The sequence below is a fragment of the Lycorma delicatula genome, chromosome 13 (genome assembly GCF_047948215.1).
Source record: "Lycorma delicatula isolate Av1 chromosome 13, ASM4794821v1, whole genome shotgun sequence".
In the NCBI taxonomy this organism is placed as follows: Eukaryota; Metazoa; Arthropoda; class Insecta; order Hemiptera; family Fulgoridae; genus Lycorma; species Lycorma delicatula.
The window spans coordinates 33,467,422-33,491,019 of NC_134467.1; the positions used below are offsets into that span (position 1 = coordinate 33,467,422).

Consider the following 23,598-nt stretch of genomic DNA (forward strand, 5'->3'; position numbering starts at 1 on the left):
GAATGGAGATTATGTTAGAAACAATATCTAAAGTACTAACAAAGCTTAAACTGAAAATTAATAAGAAGACATTGATTAAAGAAAAACAAACCAACATACTTGGCATTTATAGACCTAGAAAAGGCATTCGATAACGTAGACTGGAATAAAATGTTCAGCATTTAAAAAAAATTAGGGTTCAAATACAGAGATAGAAGAATTTCTAACATTTACAGGAACCAAACAGCAACAGTAATAATTGAAAAACATAAGAAAGAAGCCGTAATAAGAAAGGGAGTTTGACCAGGATGTTCCCTATCCCTGTTACTTTTTAATTTTTACTTAGAACTAGCGGTTAATGATGTTAAAGAACAATTTAGATTCGGAGTAACAGTACAAGGTGGAAATATAAAGATGCTACGATTTGCTGATGATATAGTAATTCTAGCTGACAGTAAAAAGGATTTAGAAGAAACAATGAATGGCATAGATGAAGTCCTTCGCAAGAACTACCTCATGAAAATAAACAAGAACAAAACAAAAGTAATGAAATGTATTAGATATAACAAAGATGGACCACAGAATGTGAAAATAGGAGGAGAAAAGATTATGGAGGTAGAAGGATTTTGTTATTTGGGAAGCAGAATTACTAAAGATGGACGAAGCAGGGGCGATATAAAATGCCGAATAGCACAAGCGAAACGAGCCTTCAGTAAGAAATATAATTTATTTACATCAAAAATTAATTTAAATGTCAGGAAAATATTTTTGAAAGTATATGTTTGGAGTGTCGTTTTATATGGAAGTGAAACTTGGACGATCGGAGTATCTGAGAAGAAAAGATTAGAAGCTTTTGAAATGTGGTGCTATAGGAGAATATTAAAAATCAGATGAGTGGATAAAGTGAAAAATGAAGAGGTAAGAGGTATTGCGACAAAAAGATGAAGAAAGAAGCATTTGGAAAAATATAGTTAAAAGAAGAGACAGACTTATAGGCCACATACTAAGGCATCCCGGAATAGTCGCTTTAATATTGGAAGGACACGTAGAAGGAAAAAATTGTGTAGGCAGGCCACGTTTGGAATATGTAAAACAAATTGTTAGGGATGTAGGATGTAGGGGGTATACTGAAATGAAACGATTAAGCACTAGATAGGGAATCTTGGAGAGCAGCATCAAACCAGTCAAATGACTGAAGACAAAAAAAAAAGAAGGAAAAAGTTGAATATCTCTGGCAAAACGAGCTTTCCAGAATAAAAAGAATTTACTAACTGATAATCATATGAGTATGCAAATAAGGAAACAGTTCGCTAAAACGTATATCTGGACTGCTCTTTCTTATGGATGTGAAACATTGACGCTTGGGGATGCAGAAAGAAAAAGACTAGAAGCAATGGAAATGTGGATTTGGAGAAGAATAACAAGAACAAGCTGGGTGGAATCAAGTGTTAACAGAAGTGGGTGAGAGGAGATCCTTGCTAAATGTTATATGAAGAAGAAGAAGAAGAGCGAAATTGATAGGACATGTACTAGGACATGACCAGTTCTTGACGAATATATTTGAGGGCAAGGTTTTGGATAAAAAAACCTAGACGTAGACTGAGAAAAACTATCATCTTGGTTCATATGACTTGAAAAGAGTAGCGGAATGAGAGTGACGTGGTTAAATCGACAAGACATAGCCTTTAGTGATTGATGATGATGATGAATATTAACTAAATTCCTTTGTTTTATTAATGAAACAAGTATATACTTGACCACCACGAAACATTTACTAACGAATCGGGATTTTCCGCTAGTGATCGGTATATTCCGTTGCCTAGTTTTTCGTTAGTTCATTATTTTATGAAGAAAAAATCACATAAATAAAACAAAATATATTATTAATATATATTTTTCTATAAGTTTTATTTAAAATTTTTATGTTTATTACCCATTTAACAATATTATTGTAGTAAATCAAATATTTAAAAACAGGGAGGGTTTTTACCCTAATTTATTGGTTTTCACCCTAAATTTCTCAAAACCTACTGCAGGTACGATTCTTGGATCTATTTTTTTAAAGATTTTATAGATCAAATACCATAAGGAATCACTAATTTTGTTCCATAATTAACATTCTAAAAAAATTTCAGTACCACCTAATTTCACTGGGGTATCTGAAATACGATGGAAATATTTCGCTAGCCGTAACTTGTAAACTAAGCATTTTAGGATATATGTTTTTGTGGACTTTATCTATTATTTTCAGGAGTAGAATAGACTATGAAAGTCCTGGGAGAATTTCGTGATACACTCTGTATACAAATTTTATTTTGCCGGCCTCCTTGGTGAGAATGGTAGCGTCCATCCAGAGGTCCCGGGTTCGAATCACGGTCAGACATGGCATTTTTACACGCTACTCAAATTGTCATTCATCTTATCCTCTGAAGCAATAAAGTGGTCACGGAAGTTAGAAAAAACAAGAAAAGATTTTATTTTTATATTATACAATATATTTTAATAGAAAATTGAATGAATATAATTTGTAATAATATTAGGCGATTTGAACTTCGATTTAAAATGAAAACCTATACAATATAACCAATCATAAAATTTATTGATAAAAAAGTTAAGTGTTATTTGATATGTTCTTATAATATATTATAACATTATTATATGAATTTATACATTGTTAGATTCCGTAAAAGAAAAAAATATATATATATAATCATTTATATGTTCTTTTCAGAAATTTGACAGTTTCAAAGAGACTCTTTTTACATCTACTACTTATACACTTAGAGAAGAACTTTGAAATCAATATGAACATAAGTTTTATTTCACTTAGGAAAGTAACATTTGAATTATAATACAGCGTATTGACAAGAATTGAACTTTCATAATTTTATTTTATCAATAAAATAAATCAAAAGTTTTATTACATATTTAAAAATAATAATTTTTATTTATAAATTGTTATTTATATACATTTAAGATATTAAAAGTTAATTTTTTTATGAGATTATAGAAAGTAATGCCAATCTTCTTAGCGTAGTGGTAGCGTCTCCGCCTTTCATCCGGAAATCCCGGGTTCGAATTTCAGTCAAGCATGACATTTTTCTTCTTTTTTTTTTTGTCTTCAGTCATTTGACTGGTTTGATGCAGCTCTCCAAGATTCCCTATCTAGTGCTAGTCGTTTCATTTCAGTATACCCTCTACATCCTACATCCCTAACAATTTGTTTTACATATTCCAAACGTGGCCTGCCTACACAATTTTTCCCTTCTACCTGTCCTTCCAAAATTAAAGCGACTATTCCAGGATGCCTTAGTATGTGGCCTATAAGTCTGTCTCTTCTTTTAACTATATTTTTCCAAATGCTTCTTTCTTCATCTATTTGCCGCAATACCTCCTCATTTGTCACTTTATCCACCCATCTGATTTTTAACATTCTCCTATAGCACCACATTTCGAAAGCTTCTAATCTTTTCTTCTATTCCGACTATTCCAGGATGCCTTCCTGGAATAGTCGCTTTAATATTGGAAGGACAGGTAGAAGGGAAAAATTGTGTAGGCAGGCCACGTTTGGAATATGTAAAACAAATTGTTAAAATTATCATCAAACAAAATGATCATAGATTGCATGAGTTTACATGCAATCTATGATAATTTTGATTAAATTAATTTTATTATTAATCATGACCCGTTGGTATTGATATAAATTAATTATATAATAGTTTCCACTTACCAAAAACTTTTATTAATATGTCCGAGCGCTTTCGGATATTAATTCATCATCAGGAACATTTATTTTTTTTTACTTTTAAAACCATAATGGATCATTTTAGTTAATTTTTTTTGGCAAGTTCTTTCTTTTCTTGCTGATTTGTTGTTTTTCAGCTTTTCTTTTTTGCCAGTTATTTCTAAGGGTTTCAGATCTTCTTGCCCATTCTTGTTCAGAGTACACACGGCTTATTGTTTTCTTGAGTTTTGATAGGAATCTTGTTTCTTTATTTTTTAATTTCTCACAGTTTCCGGTTTTCGTTTTTAGGTTTTCACGGGTTATGTCTAATTCCTCCATGTCTTTCTGTACTTCGTATAACCAGTTCGGTCTGCTTTTCTTGTTCCAGAAAAGTTTCAAATATCCGTCTGATAAGTTTGGTCTCTTCTATTCTGAAAATATGTCCTAGAAAGAAAATTCTATTCTTTCTAAATTTATTAGTTATCGGGATGATCGTTTTGTAAATCTCTTCGTTTGGAATAATTCTCCAAATCCCGTCTTTTTTAATGTTTTTCCCGATGCATCGTCGTAGAATCTGTCTTTCAATCTTTTCCAGTTTGTCGGTAAACCTTGTCTGGTATAATATGGTTTCGCATCCGTAAAGTATTTCTGGTCGGATAACTGAGTTATAATGTCTTATTTTTGTCTTTATGGACATGCATTTTTTGTTATAGATGTTTTTATTGTGGCTTTGATGAGTTTATTTATTCTTTCATTCCAGTTTGGATTTTCTTGGAGGTTGTGTGTGATGTTTTCCCCAAATATTTAAAGTTTTCTACTAGTTCTATGTAATTATTGTTTATTTTTACTTTGCTTATGCATAGTGGGTCTCTCATCATAATTTTGGTTTTTTCGTATGAAATTTTTAGACCAATTTTTCCTGCAATATCTTCGAGTGTTCCAGTGTATCTGGGGATTCTTCTATATTTTGGACTAGTAGGGCTAAATATCGCCCGCAAAGCCTAGGCAATTTACTGAGATATCTTTTCTTATTTTAACATTTATTTATTATGCATTATAATTATTTCCTTCACAAATTCATATATTAAATGAATTTTGAATTTTAAAATACAAAAGTTTTGAATACTACAATTGATCGACAAAAGACTGAGAGTTTCATACTGACGTGAGGACAACTAATTAAACAAACTCTAGAATTCGCACAACCACATACTAAAACGTACACACAACTAACACACATGTATACATACATATATATATACATACATATATACATATACATATATATATATATACAGACACACACAGCGAGAGAGAGAGAGAGAGAGAGAGAACAGTAATAATCTCCTTATGTTTTTACCGATAAATTTGAATTTTGATAACTTCCTATCTAAAGTAAAACAAAAAAAACCCTTTCGGCACGCTAGAAGGTTGAGGTAGATTTCAAGGATTTTTCAAGGATTTCGGTGCTAAGTAGGGAATACAAAAGATTTCCATCTTAAAGTTAAGAAAAACTTCAAATTTACTCAATCCAACTATTGTCGGCCTTTAATTTAGAGGGCCTCATTTCGTTCATTCGAGATTACTTTTACCTTTTAACGATCAATTGTAGTATTTATAATTTTTGTTTTTTAAAATTCAATATTCATTTAATATATTAATTTGTGAAGGAAATAATTATAATGCATAAGACATAAATGTTCCTGATGATGGATTAATATCCGAAAGCGCTCAATATAAAAATAAAAATAGTTGGTAAATGAAATTTATTATATAATTAATTTGATTAATGTATTGCTAAAAAGTATAAAGCAAGTTTTTTTAAAAAAAAATTTATATTATTTGTTAAGGATCACTTCTTTTTCAAAAAAAAGTTTCTTTAAATTATCCCCACAGAGTAAGGAAGCCACGAAAATGAAAAAAAAATGTTTACTTCCAATTTGTAAATTATGATACATAAATCTTATTCTAGTAATTATTCTAATAAAAAAAAAACATTGTTTTTTTTATTAGAAATACACGGAGGCCTCAAAAAAAAAAAAAAAAAAATTATGAACATTTCTTTTGTTATTTATATTTAAACATTTGTTATGAAAATATAAATAAGACTATTTATGACTGAACTGCAAAGATTTTCCGGCTTTACTGGAAAAGTACTGCAATGAAAACGTTGTTCAAGGTATTCAATGACTTGACCGTACAGCCAGAAAAATCATATGAAATTTCCAGTTGTTTTTTAAAAATGATAAGATAATTTTAAGCTTGCTTGATTAAAAATAAAAATCGAATTTCTACATGGTGTTTACACACGCTTGTATACTAAATAACGATATATCTTTACCGATAAGTTTGTAGCTGAATAACTCCCTTCATAATCGTTGTTAAAAAAAAAAAACATTCTCTTACATCGCCATATAAACTTGAAACTTGTGCGTGGAAAACAGAAACGGAATTTACCATACTTGACCGGGATTTGAACCCAGGACCTCTGGAGTAATGGGCCGACAATGGTTGGATTGAGTAAATATGAAGTTTTTCTTAACTTTAAGGTGGAAATCTTTTTTAATCCCTACTTAGCATCGGTGAAATCTACCTCCACCTTCTGGCGTGCCGAAAGGGTTTTTTTTGTTTTATTTCAGATATGAAGTTATAGAAATTCAAACTTATCAGTAAAAACATAAGGAGAGTATTACAGTTCTCTCTCTCTAACACTATATATATATATATATATATGTATGTATATATAGTTTTAGAGAAAGAGAGAGAGAGTATATATTAATATATATATTTAAATATACATGTGTGTTAGTTGTGTGTACGTTTCAATATGTGGGTGGTTGGGTGGATTCTAGAGTTTGTTTAATTAGATGATCATGTACTGTATACGTAAATACGGATTACTTTCTACCTACTGTCTTCTTATAAAATTCGATGAGTTATTGTAAAGAGAAGGATAAGTTTGAAAGGGTTATTATATTGAACTTTCTATATCTTACTGTTGGTATAATAAAATTCATTACAACTTTTACGTATTTGTTTATAACAATATCATACAATACTTGAGTAATTACAAAATGTACTACCCATTTAATATTTGAAGTCCTATTATGAATTTGTTCTTAGTTTAATTTACACAAACATTTAACTTTAAGAAATTAATGTGCGTAGTACAGTACAACAATATATCTGGTGTTAAAATGTTAAAATTTAATTAAAATTAAATACAATAGCTATAAGTAGTTGTTCTAAAACTAATTAATTATATAAAAACAAACTAATTAAATAATTAATGAAAATAATACTAAAACTACACGAAGTAGCAAAGAATACCGGACAACAGATCTTTTAAGAGAAACAAAACTGATGATTGCAAAACAAAATAGATCAAAGATGCTAAATATCAAATACGACATCATCAGTAATTCCGATATATAGGCGAAATAATAACTAAAATAAAGAAAATATACAAAACGTGTCATGGCATATACAGCAAAATACCTACAACAATAAACACTAAAATTCGATCATAATGATCGAATCAAAATTTGCATCCCTAAACAAAAAATATCTGCCAAAAAAAATAATAAGAAAGAAAGAAAAGTCCTCAGAATCATTCTTGACCCAAAAAGAGATCACAAAGAATACAGATCAATTAATCAGACAATAGATTTATTTAGCGTATGGCACCAAAACACAACACCAACACAATTAATATTTAAATTATAATACAGCGTATTGACTAGAATTGAATTTTCATAATTTTATTTTTTCAATAAAATAAATCAAAAGTTTTATTATATATTTAAAAATAATAATTTTTATTTATAAATTATTTTTATAAATTGTCATTTATATAAATTTAAGATATTAAAAGTTAATTTTTTTATCAGATTATTGAAAGAAATGCCGATCTCCTTGGCGTAGTGGTAGCGTCTCGGCCAATTACAGTAAAAAAATTACAAACATTTAACAAATTAATATAAGCTACTGATTTAAGGAAATAAATACTGATAATCAAGGAACGCAAATATTCCGTTAGACTGGCAACACAAAATCTAGTACAACGCGTTGAAAAGTGCATTGAACACAACGGTGGCATTTTTTAAAGTTATTAAACCACATGAAATACTACTTGTAAGCAGCATTTTATCATTATCGTTAAAAAAACGGTAAGTATTCCTTCTTCCTCCAGTTTATTTTCTACTGTACATAACGAAAAAGTTTTTTCAATCTGTTAAAAATGAATCTGTTTTGTTGTTAATAAAAGTCGACATGTTTAAAATTTTATTTATTTTCTGTTGACTTTATTTACATCAATCTTCTTATAATTAAATTCCCTACAATTTTTGTTTAAAAAATGTATGATTTATTGCCAATTTAACAACGTAATTGTACGTCAAACGTAACAAAGTGTGTTTTTTTACCCTGTTTTGGCATTTTACATGGGATATCTTAGAAACTAAGAGAGTTACAGTTCTGGGACCTATTTTTTTAGATTTTCCAACGCAAAAACCATAAGAAACAATTGAATTTGTCCCTTAATTGACCTTCCCAGAAATTCAGAAAGCCTTAATTTACCCGGAGGAACTGAAACTCGGGTGAAATCTTTCACCCTGTATAACTCGCTAACGAAGCGTTTTTGGACCTATGTTTATATGAACTTTTTTCTTATTTTTAGCCTCTAGAATGAGTTGTCAAAGTATTGCCCTATCCTCCTGAATCACACAGTATAAAAAAGGAAATGTTCGTTTGTTCAAAATCTTAAATCTCCGAAAGTTCTTTACAGATTGCTTTAAAATTTTGATATAACGTTGTATTTGAATACGTGAGTGTTTTTATATACCTACTATTTACGATTTCACACTTGTGACAGGTAAAAATATGTATATTTTTTTGTTGTTGTAAAACAACGCTATCTGTTGGTGGTAAAAGCAACACACGGTATACTAGATATTTTATTATTCCATTTCAATGTTTCCCATATGTGTGTCCGCTATAGACTAAAAAACTACTCAACCGATTTACTCGCGGGGAAAAAACTGGAAAAGGGAAATAGGAAAAACTGCAAAATAGAAAAAAGAGGAAAAATTAAATCGGTAAAAGGAAATTGAAAGGGGATATGAGAAAAAAAAAAGGAAAATAAAGAAAAGATAAATGGAGGAAGAAAAGGGGAGAATGAGAAAACGGGATGGGAAAATTAGGAAATGGAAAATGAATACGGTAAAAATGAAAATGGGGAAACGGGAAAAAGGAAAGGGGGAATGGGTAAAAGGAAAATGAGAAATTTTGTGAAGTTCCGTAATGTTCATTTTGTTAATGTTTTATCAAACTTTCAATTGTGTTCATTTAATCTATATATATATGCACACATCTAGCAATAGCGAAGCATTGCCAGATCTGATAGTATATAAATATTTATATAACCTACTACACTCCCGGTAACGTAAGAATTATAACGCGGGGACACATATCTAAATCGGTTCAGCCGTTAAGTTGGTACAGTTATAGCCAACATTATACCCTAAATACATTCCATTCCTTTTTGGGTAGTCGAATAAAAAGTAAAAACATTTGTTGCTATTCAGAGATAGGTAAGGTCAGAGATAGGAATAGATCGGAATAAGAGATGAACATATTTTAACCAGGGTAATATTGAAGTAAAAACTATAAGAATTTAAGAGGAAACAAAAACAAAAAAAAAAAAATACAGAATAAAGAGAGAAAGATTAAGAAAAATGAAAAGTAAAATATGGTAAAAATTTAAAAAGGCTCAAAAGAAAAATAAAGTTTTTTCACGCGATTTAGTGATGGCCAATTCGAAAAAATAAATAAAAAATAAAATAAATGGCCAATTCGGGAAATAAAATAAAATCCTGTGATGAAAACTGAACTCTATTTTGAAATGAGTTGGCATTAGATTCATTCGAAAATATAAACAGAATTCAAGAAGCTTAAAAAAAAATGTGTTCAGAAGTTACAGAAAATCAATAGTTTGGATTACGGCGATAAACAGAGTAACTACTTTGATTTTTAATCCTTATTTATGAATGCTCTTTACATAGGATTAATTTAACCACTTTTTTTTTGTTGTAATTTAAACTACTTGTACTTTTATTTACACATAAGTAGATGTTTCTGGTTTCATTTTATTTTTATCTGTTTATACTTTATGGATTAACGGTAAATTTAAACTAAATTAGGATTAAATATAAAAATTCATAAATATTTTTTTAAAAATAAGCTGGAAAAATATTGAACGACTTTCCCTGTTATTAATAATAAAAACTAAAAAAGTTAGAGAAAAAAAATATATATATATATATTAGGTAGATTTCATAAGAAAACTATCTATTGTAATAGGTACCATGATTCGACTTTCGGAAAATTTCGACATATCTTCCCGTTTCACATCTCCCAGACCCTAAAACCAGCGTCAGTCAAAACGTTTATATATATATTTAACTTTCTTGTGGACGCGATAACTGGCGTAATTTTGTGCCAATCACTTTCAAATTGATAAGTAAAATACAACGACCAAAAATTTCGGTCGAGTTAGTTAATGGTCAAAATCGGAACATGGGGGGCTTTTTCGAAAAAAAAAAACAAAATATCGCTATAACTTTGTTACTAAATAAAATATCGAATTCGTTTAAAGTTCCTACTATTCTTTGGAAAAGGACCTAAAACTTATCTAAGTAAAATTTTTTGATATCACCAACCCTAGTCCCAGAGGGTGGAAAAAATGGGGTTTCGAGGACAAAAAAAAATCATACCTTCCTTAACAGGCACAGTATCGAATCGGTTTAAAGAGACTGTTACTCCTCTAAACATTACCTAAAATTTTGTCTGTAACAATTTTTGATATGACCAACCCTTCCGACAAGGGATGAGCGAAACAAAAAAAAAAAAAAATTAAAAATATCGTTATAACTTCCTTATTAAGTAAAATATCGAATCCGTTTAAAATTCCTACTATTCTTTGGAAAAGGACCTAAAACTTATTTACGTAAAATTTTTGATATCGCCAATAACGGTTAGTGATATCAAAAATTGTCCCAGGGGCGGAAAAAATGGGGTTTCGAAGAAAAAAATCATACCTTCCTTAATAGACAGAATCAAATCGGTTTAAAGCGGTCCTTACTCCTCTAAACATTACCTAAAAAGTTTTTTTGAAATAATTTTTGATATGATCAAAACCAAAAAAAAAAAAAAACTGTAAAAAATTTCGCTATAATTTTCTTATTAAGTAAAATGTCGAATTCGTTTAAATTTCCTACTACTCTTTGGATAAGAACCAAGGGGTAGAAAGAATGGGGTTTCAAGGATAAAAAAAAAATCTTAGATCCCTTTTGTAATTTCATATCATCTCAATATTAATGATATTACATTTATACATGTTTTTAAATAAAACTTTATGAAAAAATTGGCTCTTTCTTATCAATACAAAGGAAAACCCTATAATTTTCCATTAATCCTCAAATAGGTATGTTGTCAAGCAGTTCAGGAAAAATCATAACCAATTCTTGAAAAATTTAGAAATAGCTTGTATTCTAATGAGAAAACGTAGCATCTGTAAAACGTGGAAAGTAATATTTGATACGAGCTCATACAATCCGAGTTAACTTAACCCTACTTTGTTCCGGTGAAATCTACCTCCGCCTACCGGTGAGCCGAAAGAAATTTTTTTTTAGAGGTGGGGTATAAATTTTAAGAAAAACTTTACTAAAAGAATTCATAGTTTAACAAATTTGGTTTTCCATAAATTTAATACTCCCTTCAATAAAGGCTAAAATCAACAGAATCAATGACCGACTGGAACACGAACTAGGGGAATACCAAGGGGCATTTAGACCATGGCGAGGCTACCCAGAACAAATTCTAAATTTAAAATTAATTATAAGGTATCATAAACTAAGGAATAAACAACTGGTAGTGACTTTTATTTATTTCAAGAAAGCATATGATTGTGTACATCGAGAATCCCTGCAAAAAATCCTAAGAAATTTAGGGCTTCACCCAAAACTAGTCAAAATCATCGGACTAACACTAACGGATACCAAATCCAAGGTTAAATTCAGGGGAGAAATATCTGATCCATTCGACATCAAAACAGGACTGAAACAAGGAGATGGACTGTCACCGCTTTTATTTAACTGTGCCCTTGAATTTATAATACGGGATTGGAAAAAAATTAAATAAAGTCAACGTTAAAATAGGAAAAGGTATCTCAGTAAATTGCCTAGGCGTTGCGGACGATTTAGTCCTACTAGCCCAAAATATAGAAGAGGTCAGATACCAACTGTCAACACTGGAAGAGATTGCAGGAAAAATTTGTCTAAAAATTTCATACGAAAAAAACAAAATTATGGTGAGAGACCCGCTATACATAAGCAAAGTAAAAATAAATAATAATTACATAGAACTAGTAGAAAACTTTAAATATTTGGAGGAAAACATTACACACAACCTCCAAGAAAATCCAAACTGGAATGAAAGAATAAATAAACTCATCAAAGCCACAATAAAAACATCTATAACAAAAAATGCATGTCCATAAACACAAAAATAAGACATTATAACTCTGTTATCCGACCAGAAATATTTTACGGATGAGAAACCATATTTGGACCGTACCAGGCTTGGTTTATCGACAAACTGAAAAAGATTGAAAGACAGATTCTACGACGATGCATCGGGAAAAACATTAAAAAAAACGGAATTTGGGGAATTATTCCAAACGAAGAGATTTACAAAACGATCATCCCGATAACTAATAAATTTAGAAAGAAGAGAATTTCCTTTCTAGGACATATTTTCCGAATGGAAGAGACCAAACTTATCAGACGAATATTCGAACTTTTCTGGAACAAGAAAAGCAGACCGAACTGGTTATACGAAGTACAGAAAGACATGGAGGAATTAGACATAACCCGTGAAAACCTAAAAACGAAAACCGGAAACTGTGAGAAATTAAAAAATAAAGAAACAAGATTCCTATCAAATCCCAAGAAAATAATAAGCCGGGTGTACTCTGAACAAGAAAGGGCAAGAAGATCTGAAACCCTTAGAAATAACTGGCAAAAAAGAAACGCTGAAAAACAACAAATCAGCAAGAAAAGAAAGAACTCGCCAAAAATGAACTAAAGTGATCCATTATGGTCTTAAAAGTAAAAAAAGGCTAAAATGAAAAAATTAAAATTTTAAAATTTTTTCGGCATTTTAGGTCTATGTTTTTTTAAAATATAATAATCTTGATAGCTCCATATATTTTTTTTTGTGTACAACTTATTTACAATCCAATTTCCTGAAAAATGAAACTATAGATAAATTTTACACTGTACTAATGACGTGAAAGGGAAGCATCCAATGATACCTTCAAAACAATATAAAGGTTTAATCAAAGTACAATACAAGAAAAATGTATAACGAATAAAAATATAACTAAGCGTAAAAAAGTATAAAACATTCGATAACTGTTAAGAATAAAAAAAAGGTAAATGGTAACAGAACTTAACATAGTTATAGAGAACAATAAAATTAAATGGTTAACAAAACAGAACAAACCGAATGCGGGGAGCAATTTAACTCAGACACCCCCGTCTTCCCTTCCATTTATACACCTCACATCCCACTTAGCGGCCGGACTACTGCTGTAGTCGACTTCTATGTTGTGTCACAGATGACCGGTAGAATTAAATAAATGAATAATATTTAAACTGAAAATTTATTTTAAGTGGCCGTTAGTACCACCATACCCGCGCGAATGAAATACGGTATGCGCGCACGCTTTAGTTAGAATTACTGAATTAAATAAACAAAAAATATTTTATTTAAATAAAATTATAAATTAAGTTGTGTGTTAAGCCGTGCACGAGGAAAAAAGCCATGTGAAGGGAAAGTTCTATAACTGTGTTGTCAGTTTTTTTTTTTTTTTTTATCTAGATGAACTAGTTGGACCCTTTAAAGCAAAGATTTACAACAAAAAACAATCAGATACCCCATTTTTTTCACCATACTTTTCCCTTTCATTTAGCTATTCGAGATATGTTCGCCGGAAAGTAAAATAAACCAATGTATAATTGTGTGCATATTAATATAAAGAAGGCCATGGATATATTAATTAATGTTAAATATATTTATATTAAATGGTATGCATTTTATATGTAATTAAATAAAGGTGTTGTTAAGTAAAGGATTTTTAATTAATTAAGTATATTAAAATTCAATCAAAATGGAATATTTTAATTCGTACGAATTTAGTAAATAAAAGCAGATTTATTGCGTAATATTGAATAATATTCTATATTTATTTATTACACGTTATTTAATATAATTAGTACATAAATAATAATGATAAAATGTATAGATTATTTTTGCAAATGATACATCTGTTTAAAACTACAAGACGAGTATTTGTAAATGAATTAAATACCGCTTGTTTAATGTAATGTAATCCGTGTGTTTGCATAAATCATCAATAGTGAATAAACTTACTCTAAACCACTAGCGTAAAATATGCTAAAAAATTATTTAATCACCCATACGTACTGTTTGAAAATTCACTCTACACCTCATTTAAAATTCTATTGATTGAAATACACAATTTAATATAAATAATTATTTTTAGTGCACGACGTGATCCAAAAGTTTTAACAATAATTGTTTAGCTTAATAAGTATTAACGTGTTTTTTGTAAGTGACAAACTTTATGAATATTAATTTCTTCTTCTTCCGAGTGCGCTGTATGTGGTATCGTTCCAAGATGGTTGACAAAGGAAGATTGACTGTCGAACAGCGCCATAAAGACTGTTGTGTTAAATGAAACGAAAAATGTGGTCCCCAAAAAAAGTTTCATGCACATTTTCAAACTCAGTGGTTGCCCTCGTTTAAAATAATACGTAGACTTTACGAATAATTTAGTAATCATATGGTTCAGTGTTTGAGAGTAAGCGCCTGCCGATGTTCGTTCTCCACAGAATGTCGAAGTTGTCAGAGCAGCGTTGCTGATGAGCCCGGACAAAACAGGAAAATCAGCAACAAAATTTGTGATTTATAGGCGATCTCTGCACCGAATTTTAAAAAGTGATTTGTATATAAATACGTACAAAATAACAGTGTTGCCTCCTAAATCAACGGTTGAAATAAAAAACAACAAAAAATGGCTGAACGGGCTGTGAATCGAGACGTATTATCGAACAATGTTTGGTTTTCTGATTAGACCCACCAGGTTGGTCTAGTGGTTAACGCGTCTTCCCAAATCAGCTGATTTGGAAGTCGAGAGTTCCAGCGTTCAAGTCCTAGTAAAGCCAGTTATTTTTACACGGATTTGAAAACTAGATCGTGGATACCGGTGTTCTTTGGTGGTTGGGTTTCAATTAACCACACATCTCACGAATGGTCGAACTGAGAATGTACAAGACTTACACTTCATTTACACTCATACATATCATCCTCATTCATCCTCTGAAGAATTATCTAAACGGTAGTTACCTACCGTTAAAACAGGGTAAACAGGAAAAAGAAAGAAAGAAATAGTTTTCTGATGAGGCACATTCGCACCCAGACGGGGTTGTCAGCACACAAAATGTGCTTTTTTGGGCTTCCAAAAAAGAAAATTAGCATCACCCCTCCATGAATTACGGTACGGGTCACTATCTCAAGTCACGGGGCAATAAACCCTTACTTTTTTGAAGAGACAATGAACAGTGAACATTATCTAAACATGCTGCATAATAATTTTATTCCTCAGTTTCTTGCAAAAGGGTTTCGATTAGAAAACGAGTGGTTCATACAGGATGGAGCCAAACTACACACAACTAATGTTGTTTTAGACTTTCTGCGTGAAACCTTTAACGCAAATATCATTTCAAACCGATTTCCTAATCGTTTTCCGTGTAAACAAAACTGATCCCGAACAGTCTTGATTAGAATCAGTGTGATTATTTTCACTAAATATCCTCGTACAGTGATGGAACTTCAAGACCTGATCGTTGAGCTGTGCGACGAGATAACTGAGGATATGTGTCATCGAGTTATTAACAAGATAGGAGTTCGTGTTGAAGAAGTTGCTAGACGTGATGGTGGTCATACTGAACATATGATAAGCAGAACATAATTACCAGGTGAATAATATACACGTTGTATTTTACTTTTCTGTACTTTGATTTATATAAATATTTTTTAACAAAACCAAATATTCGATCATTTCGTGTGCCACTCTGTATAATTATTCAACAAGAATATCCTGAAAGTTTGGATGTTCAACGTTCTTTCAGGATGTATTCTATTGATAAAATAAAGAACAAAATTCATCATATAAATGTAGGTTCGCTAACGCTTCATCTTGGTTGGCGAAAAATTTCGCCCTGATTTCTGCACTTTCGGTAAATTAAACCAGATTGTTATTCCTCGAATCCCCAAACTAAAGGACAAATTTAGTGATTTTATATGAAATTTGAGCTTAAAAATTGATGAAAAGTAAGCCCCAGAACAGTATTTTTAATATCATCTTGAAAAACTGGGGTAAAAGACAAAAAATTGGGGTGAAAAAACATACTATTTTATACTGGGCATAAAATAACTTCCTTAAATGGGTATTAAACATGAAAAATTAGAAAAAAAAGCGTAGAAAATATAATTCTGAGTAAACGATTTGAGTAAAGTTCACAGAAACTAAATACAAAAGTAAAAGTTTATCCGGGTGTATCTAAGGCCGATACCAACGCAACTGTCTACAAGGATTGGCAAGCCAGGTGGGATGCGTCCACGAAAAGAAGGTGGACACATCGTTTGATCACCCACATGGAGTCGTGGCCCGGGAGAATGTTTGGCGAACTGGGATTCTGGCTGATACAATTCCTGACCGGCCATGGAGTCTTTCGTTCATACCTGTGTGTACGAAGGAGAGCTGAAGACCCCTTCTGTCCCAACTGTCAGGATTCTGCCCAAACTGTCAGGAGTTAGACTCGTCGGAACAGGTGATATTCCAGCTCCCGTGGTGGGACGAGGAACGCTGTGACTGTACTGCCGTAACTGGGAATCTCGAGGTAGGGACCATCCTTGGAACGATGTTGCGTAGTTCGATGGACATCGACACTGTGACGGGTTTTGTGTCGGGAATACTGCAAATGAAATATCGGGAAGCGTGGTGATGAGGGACAGAGCTGCCGTTCACCCGTGCTTGCACGAGTGGGCGGTTGTGAGGAAATGCGGGGACTCTCGAACCCCTGAGCTAAAAGACTGAGTCCCGGCGGTGCCGTCCCTTCGGGGGTTTCTCCCTTAGAGGCGAAGCACAAAGGACCGAGTCCCGCTTGCTGGGTAATGGAGACGGGGAACAGTATAGCCGGGCCTGGCGTTTACCTCATCTGGAAGCTAGAGGCAAAGGCAGCTCACGGAACCGTGTTCATGCTTAATTAGGGGGGGGGGGGGTCTGGTTCAGGAAGGCAGGGATAAAAAAAGTACATCGCTGCATCTGTAACACGAGTGGTTCCTTCTCAGCCTTTCATCCTGAAGTTCCGGGTTTGAATCCCGGTCAGTGAATCCAGGCTAGAAACATTTTCATTCATCTCATTTTCTGAAGTTATATCTAACGGTGGTCACGGAGGTTAATAAAAATATGTAAATACAAAAGTATAAATTTTGAATTATACAAAAAAAAAATGATAGATTTTAATTACCAATTAAACAAAACAGAATTTACCAAAAAAAAAAAATAGAATAAACTATTTTAGAAAATAAATAATTAAAATATAAAACCTAAATACTGACAATATTTTAATGGATCCTAGCGCTTTCGGAAACGAATTCCATCTTAAATATTTTTTTTATTAACTTGTTTTTTTATTAACTGTGTCGTCATGAGTAGAATCGTTATGTAAAGTATGTAAAATATATAAAAGTGGTCTTCATATGTTAAAATTACGTCGACTTAACTCCTTGTCATGATGAATGTTTCCACTGTCATTCAGAATAACAGGACGTCATCCATCCTCGGGAACAATGATGTGTTTTACATTATAATTATTTATTTCACATATAGTTTTAATTATACTAAACTGAATTTATATTTTTATAAAATTCAATTTAGCATAATTAATGATATGCGAATTAAATAATTATAATGTATAACACATTATTGTTCCTGAGGATGGATTAATGATCCGAAAGCGCTTGAACATTACTATTAAAGGTTGTTGGTAAGTGGAAACTATTATATAAATAATTTATATATTAATACGAACGGGCTATGCTTAATAAAATTCAAATAGTAGTTTAACTTTAAATAAAAAAAATACATTATTTTAAATTATAAGTAAATATTATAGTAAATAACTTAAAATAAAATTGATTTTCAAACAATTTAGGTAACAGGAGATTATATCTGTTAAAAGATAAATTAAAAGAAGGAAAAAAAATTGTTTACCCTTGTGATTTATGGTTACTATAATTATTTATATTTATTTTTCTATCTATTAATTTTCCAAGCTATTAAATTGATATTTGTCTAATAAAACACTCTTAACACTTAACTAATAATAATCTAATATGTTTGTTAACCTAACAATAGAACAGTAATATACTATACCAGTCCAATTATATTATTTTTTTCTCCTTAACTAGGAAGTTTAATAGCTCTTCATATCAAAATAACAAACTGTAAACAAGTAAAGGAAATTATATTTTATCTGTGTTTCTTTTCTCGTATCTTAACCTATCAAATCTTCTTTTTTTTAATAATAAAACTTTTTATACAAAAAAAACTATATATTTTTACTTCCTTGTACGAAGTATAAAAAAGTATTGTGATCGAAAAAAATTTTGGTTTTCAGAATTCAACGGAAATATCCACTTTGACCATCCCTCAATCCATTTTGACTAGTTTCGGCGTGACGCCTGTATTTCGCATAACTCAAAAACGATTAGCCGTAAAATGTTGAAATTTTGGATAACAGACGTAACATCTAGTTGTGCACTTCCTGTTTTGAATGCGGTTGACTGGACCAAAAATGTAAAAAAAAAACAAAAATTCAAAACATTTGGATTTTGGACTTAACTGTAGCAATCCGCCCTCATTGAGAGCTTTTCAACGATATATCATACGTGGTACTTATTTTCATTGGTTTCAAAGTTATAGTCAATAAAGTTTAATTAAAAAAATATTTGGATTTTACAAGGGGAAGGAAGGCAAGGAAGTTCGAATCCGACTTCATCACTTTAGTGATCACCAATCAACACTTGATAATCCGAATGCCCTAATTATATAGAAATCGTATAACGAAGCTATGGTTTGAATTTTTCAGCCTAGAAAATTACATTTACTTTTGGTGTCACCATGAATCGAGTACAGGTCTGAATACAGAAGTCGACTGTAATAATTTCATTAGGGAAGTGTGTGTCGACTATAATGAACAGCGTTGGAAAGGTAAAATTGTAGGAAAATGTATAAATAATAGTAAAAATCTTACGGACATGATATTACAGTCTTATTGATGTATAAATTATTTTTTATTTCTTTACGACCGACAATTATGAACGTAACAATTTTAATTTAAATATAATTATACATTTGAATTAACATCTTATAAAAAATCCCTGATGATGGAGTAACGCCTCCGAAAGTGCTTGATAAATATATTTTGAAAACTGTTGGTAAGTGGAACTTAGTACAAAAGTAAATTTAGTTATCATAATGAAGTAAATTCAACTAGGTATTTAATGTATTGAAACCGTTTATCTACAATTAGATATGTGTTCATCATGAAACCAATTTAATTTTACAACCGGTGTTTAATATTAATGTTTCTTCTCTTTTCCTGTTTAGCCTCCGGTAATTACATTTCAGATAATACTTCAGAGGATGAATGAGAATGATATGTATGAGTGTAAATGAAGTGTGTAGACTTGTACAGTCTCAGTTTGACCACTCCTGAGACGTGTGGTTAATTGAAACCCAATCACCAAAGAATACCGGTATCCACCGGTGGAAGTGGAAACTATTATATAAATAATATAAAACTTATTGGTTAACTGACAGAGAATTTAATTCTGAGAAAATTGATGTAAATTAACTATCAAAAACGGAATTTCAGGCGAGATTTTTACAGCGGAGGAGCAGAAATTGTGGTGAAATCTTTCACTAGCCGTTAACTTGCTAACGAAGCGTTTTCGGATCCATGTTTATATGAACTTTTTTCATTATTTTAATGATAGAAATATGCCTATGAAATTTACTACAATCCTTTCAATACACTTGTATTATATAATAATTAAATAGTTTTTATAACCAATCCAAATTCTCTGATAAATATTACTCGATTTAAAATTAAAAAAAAAAAATAAATAAAAATAATTTTTTTTTCATCAAACGAAAAAGTTTGATATTAAATTACTTTTGAGAGTTTCTTTTTTTTTAAATAATTATTTCTGACGAGAATAATTATTTGGATCATAATAAAAAAATGTTGTTGCTACTGAATTTGGCGAAGAGAATGAGAAAAATTTAATTAAAAAGCAATTAATACGAAATACTTGTAAATCTTTCGCACTTGAAGTACGAATGCAAATTTCCAGTTAGATTAAAAAGGTTTGAAATAAAAAACGTTTAAAAGTATTAGGTTAAAAAGAATAAGTACTTTATTTAAGCTAAAATAATCAAACAGGACTATTTATCGGCAGATTCTGGTGAAGCACTTGTTCTGTTTACGTTGTCCTAGATAGTGATATATCTGATAAAAGAGTGGTAGAGTTTTTTAACTGTATGTTAATGCTTACATGATATTTATATTAGTCCGCCAAAATTATTTAAAAAACAGAATTTTTATTCCCATTAAAGCAATTTTTTATATTACAATCTACTTTATTATTTAATTCCATCTACTTTATCATTTAATTCATTCAATTATTGATCAATAATCTGTGTATTGTAAAGCTACAGAAATAATATATATATATATATATATATATATATATATATAAATTTTATAATAAAAATAACATGCAGTGATTTCATAAAACAACACAGATATTTACATAATAAATACTAAAACTGAAAATTATAGAATAATTTTGATAGACATCAAACAGCCAGTTTGCTATTCGGCTTAGTTACATCCGAACACAAATCGACTGATGTTTTACTGTAATTATTTGTATAAAAATTTTTTTTATTAACATTTCACGTAAAATGTTCAGCATTTTAAAAGAGTTAGGGTTCAAATACAGAGATAGAAGAACAATTGCTAACATGTACAGGAACCAAACAGCAACAGTAATGATTGAAGAACATAAGAAAGAAGCCGTAATAAGAAAGGGAGTCCGACAAGGATGTTCCCTATCTCCGTTACTTTTTAATCTTTACATGGAAGATTAATGATGTTAAAGAACAATTTAGATTCAGAGTAACAGTACAAGGTGAAAAGATAAAGATACTACGATTTGCTGATGATATAGTAATTCTAGCCGAGAGTAAAAAGGATGTAGAGAAACAATGAACGGCATAGATGAAGTCCTACGCAAGAACTACCGCATGAAAATAAACAAATACAAAACAAAAGTAATGAAATGTATTAGAAATAACAAAGATGGACCAATGAACGTGAAAATAGGAGGAGAAAAGATTATGGAGGTAGAAGAATTTTGTTATTTGGGAAGTAGAATTACTAAAGATGGACGAAGCAGGAGCGATATAAAATGACGAATAGCACAAGCGAAACGAGCCTTCAGTAAGAAATATAATTTGTTTACATCAAAAATTAATTTAAATATCAGGAAAAGATTTTTGAAAGTATATGTTTGGAGTGTCGCTTTATATGGAAGTGAAACTTGGACGATCGGAGTATCTGAGAAGAAGCTTTTGAAATGCGGTGCTATAGGAGAATGTTAAAAATCAGATGGGTGGATAAAGTGACAAATGAAGAGGTATTGCGGCAAATAGATGAAGAAAGAAGCATTTGGAAAAATATAGTTAAAAGAAGAGACAGACTTATAGGCCACATACTAAGGCATCCTGGAATAGTCGCTTTAATATTGGAAGGACAGGTAGAAGGAAAAAATTGTGTAGGCAGGCCACGTTTGGAATATGTAAAACAAATTTTTAGAGGTGTAGGATGTAGAGAGTATACTGAAATGAAACGACTAGCACTAGATAGGGAATCTTGGAGAGCTGCGTGAAACCAGTCAAATGACTGAAGACAAAAAAAAAAAAAACATTTCACATTGAAATTTAATTATTTTTTAAATAGACATCTTACTTGAAAATATTTTATTACTTTTATAGATTTTATATCGAATTTTTTCAATTTTTTATATCTAATAAAATTAAAACTTAACTCATCATAACAAAATTCACATTTACACTTGAAAATTGTGTCAGAATTTTGACTTATACCAAGAAATAAAGATGTAAGTCGTTTTAAAGACTTATATCTTTCAAAAATTTATACTAAAACAAAAAAAGGAAATTATAGTCACATAAAACAACCTATATTTACATAAATAACTACTATGTTTGCATATAGAAGTAAATAATACTTAAAAAAATTTATACCTCAACATCATTAATCAATCTGTCATTTTCGCTTGGTGCTCCCATAACCATCCAGCTAACAGCTAAAACCAATACAAGGATAACTCGTGTGCAGATCATTGTGATTATTTATCTAGAAAAAAAAAGATAAAAAGAATTTATAAATTAACAAATTAATGATATAACTAAATAATTTATAAAATTCTTATTCAATTTATAAGCTAAATTTATTAACAACAACAATAAAAAGTACAATTATTTAAATATAACTTAATTTAAATAATGATTGTGCAGAATATTCTTTCCTATGTTTTTGATTATGTTGATATCTAGGGGGTATAGTTACACGGTAGAGGGAATGATCAAAGTATAGTGTTTTTCAAAATGAATATCAGGGTTTTAAAGTAATATAATATTTAAATAGTTTTACTTACATTGAAAAATTATACATGAAATGAAAAAAACAATTCAAACAATTTTCCTTATAAGTGTTCAATGAAACTACCATTCGTCACAAAGTACACATCCAGCCGACAGGAGAGTTCATTCCATACTTTCTGGAGTAACTGATGTTCAGCTGCTTCAATCCTGCGTCTCAAGTCGGGTAGGTCAGCCGATAACGGTGACACATACACTTGATCCGTTATAAACCTCCAAAGAAAAATAATCACACGGAGTCAGATCGGGCGAACGTGGAGGTCAAGGCAAACAAGTCCTGTCATGTAATCAAGGGCGACGATCCAACGGTAGGGGGGAATTTCATTCAGCCAATCACATACAGCGTTATACCAGTGAGGAGTCGCAATGAAGTTGCCATATGAATTTCTGTGCTGCAGTTGAGAAAAAACGTTTCCTTGGACGGGTTTCCAAGGACCACGCACAAAAGACTCTCTTACACGTTCAACATTATCTTCGGAAACAATAGTTCGTTCTGTACTCTCCCCTTTATAAATACAGCTAGTGGTTTCAAATTGTTTATACAATCTACGAATGTTATTATCATTCCAGGGACCACAATAGAACGACAAACGGAACGCACGTCGACGAGTAATAACAGATTCATTCTTAGAAAGCTGTAAAACACAGAATACTTTCTGTTCAGGGGTCGCTATCATTCCTAGTAACGATTTCAAGCGGATAGTACAGGAAACAGTTTATGACCCTGTAAATAACTAAAACTGTTTGGATTGCTCTTTAATTTCATGTATAATTAATCAATTGATGTGAAATTTGAGAAATATTACATAGCTTAAAAATACCGATATTCCTTTTGAAACACTGTATAATATAAAAAAAAAGAAATTGGATTTAAAGGTACAATTAACCCATGGAAATGTCTTACGTACACGAGTAAATTTAATTATATTCCGTT

The 23,598-nt window shown here is 30.8% G+C and overlaps 1 protein-coding gene across 3 annotated transcripts in view; it reads right to left on the reverse strand.

Moving 5' to 3' along the window:
• LOC142333711 (prohormone-1-like) overlaps window positions 1-23,598 on the reverse strand; it is a 255,626-nt gene that overhangs the window by 65,162 nt on the left and 166,866 nt on the right. For all 3 annotated transcript variants that reach the window (XM_075381152.1, XM_075381150.1, XM_075381153.1), the window contains exon 2: window positions 22,248-22,359. In XM_075381152.1, the coding sequence (XP_075237267.1) occupies window positions 22,248-22,346 (99 nt within the window). In that variant the 5' untranslated portion in view covers window positions 22,347-22,359. The remainder of the gene's footprint in view (window positions 1-22,247; window positions 22,360-23,598) is intronic.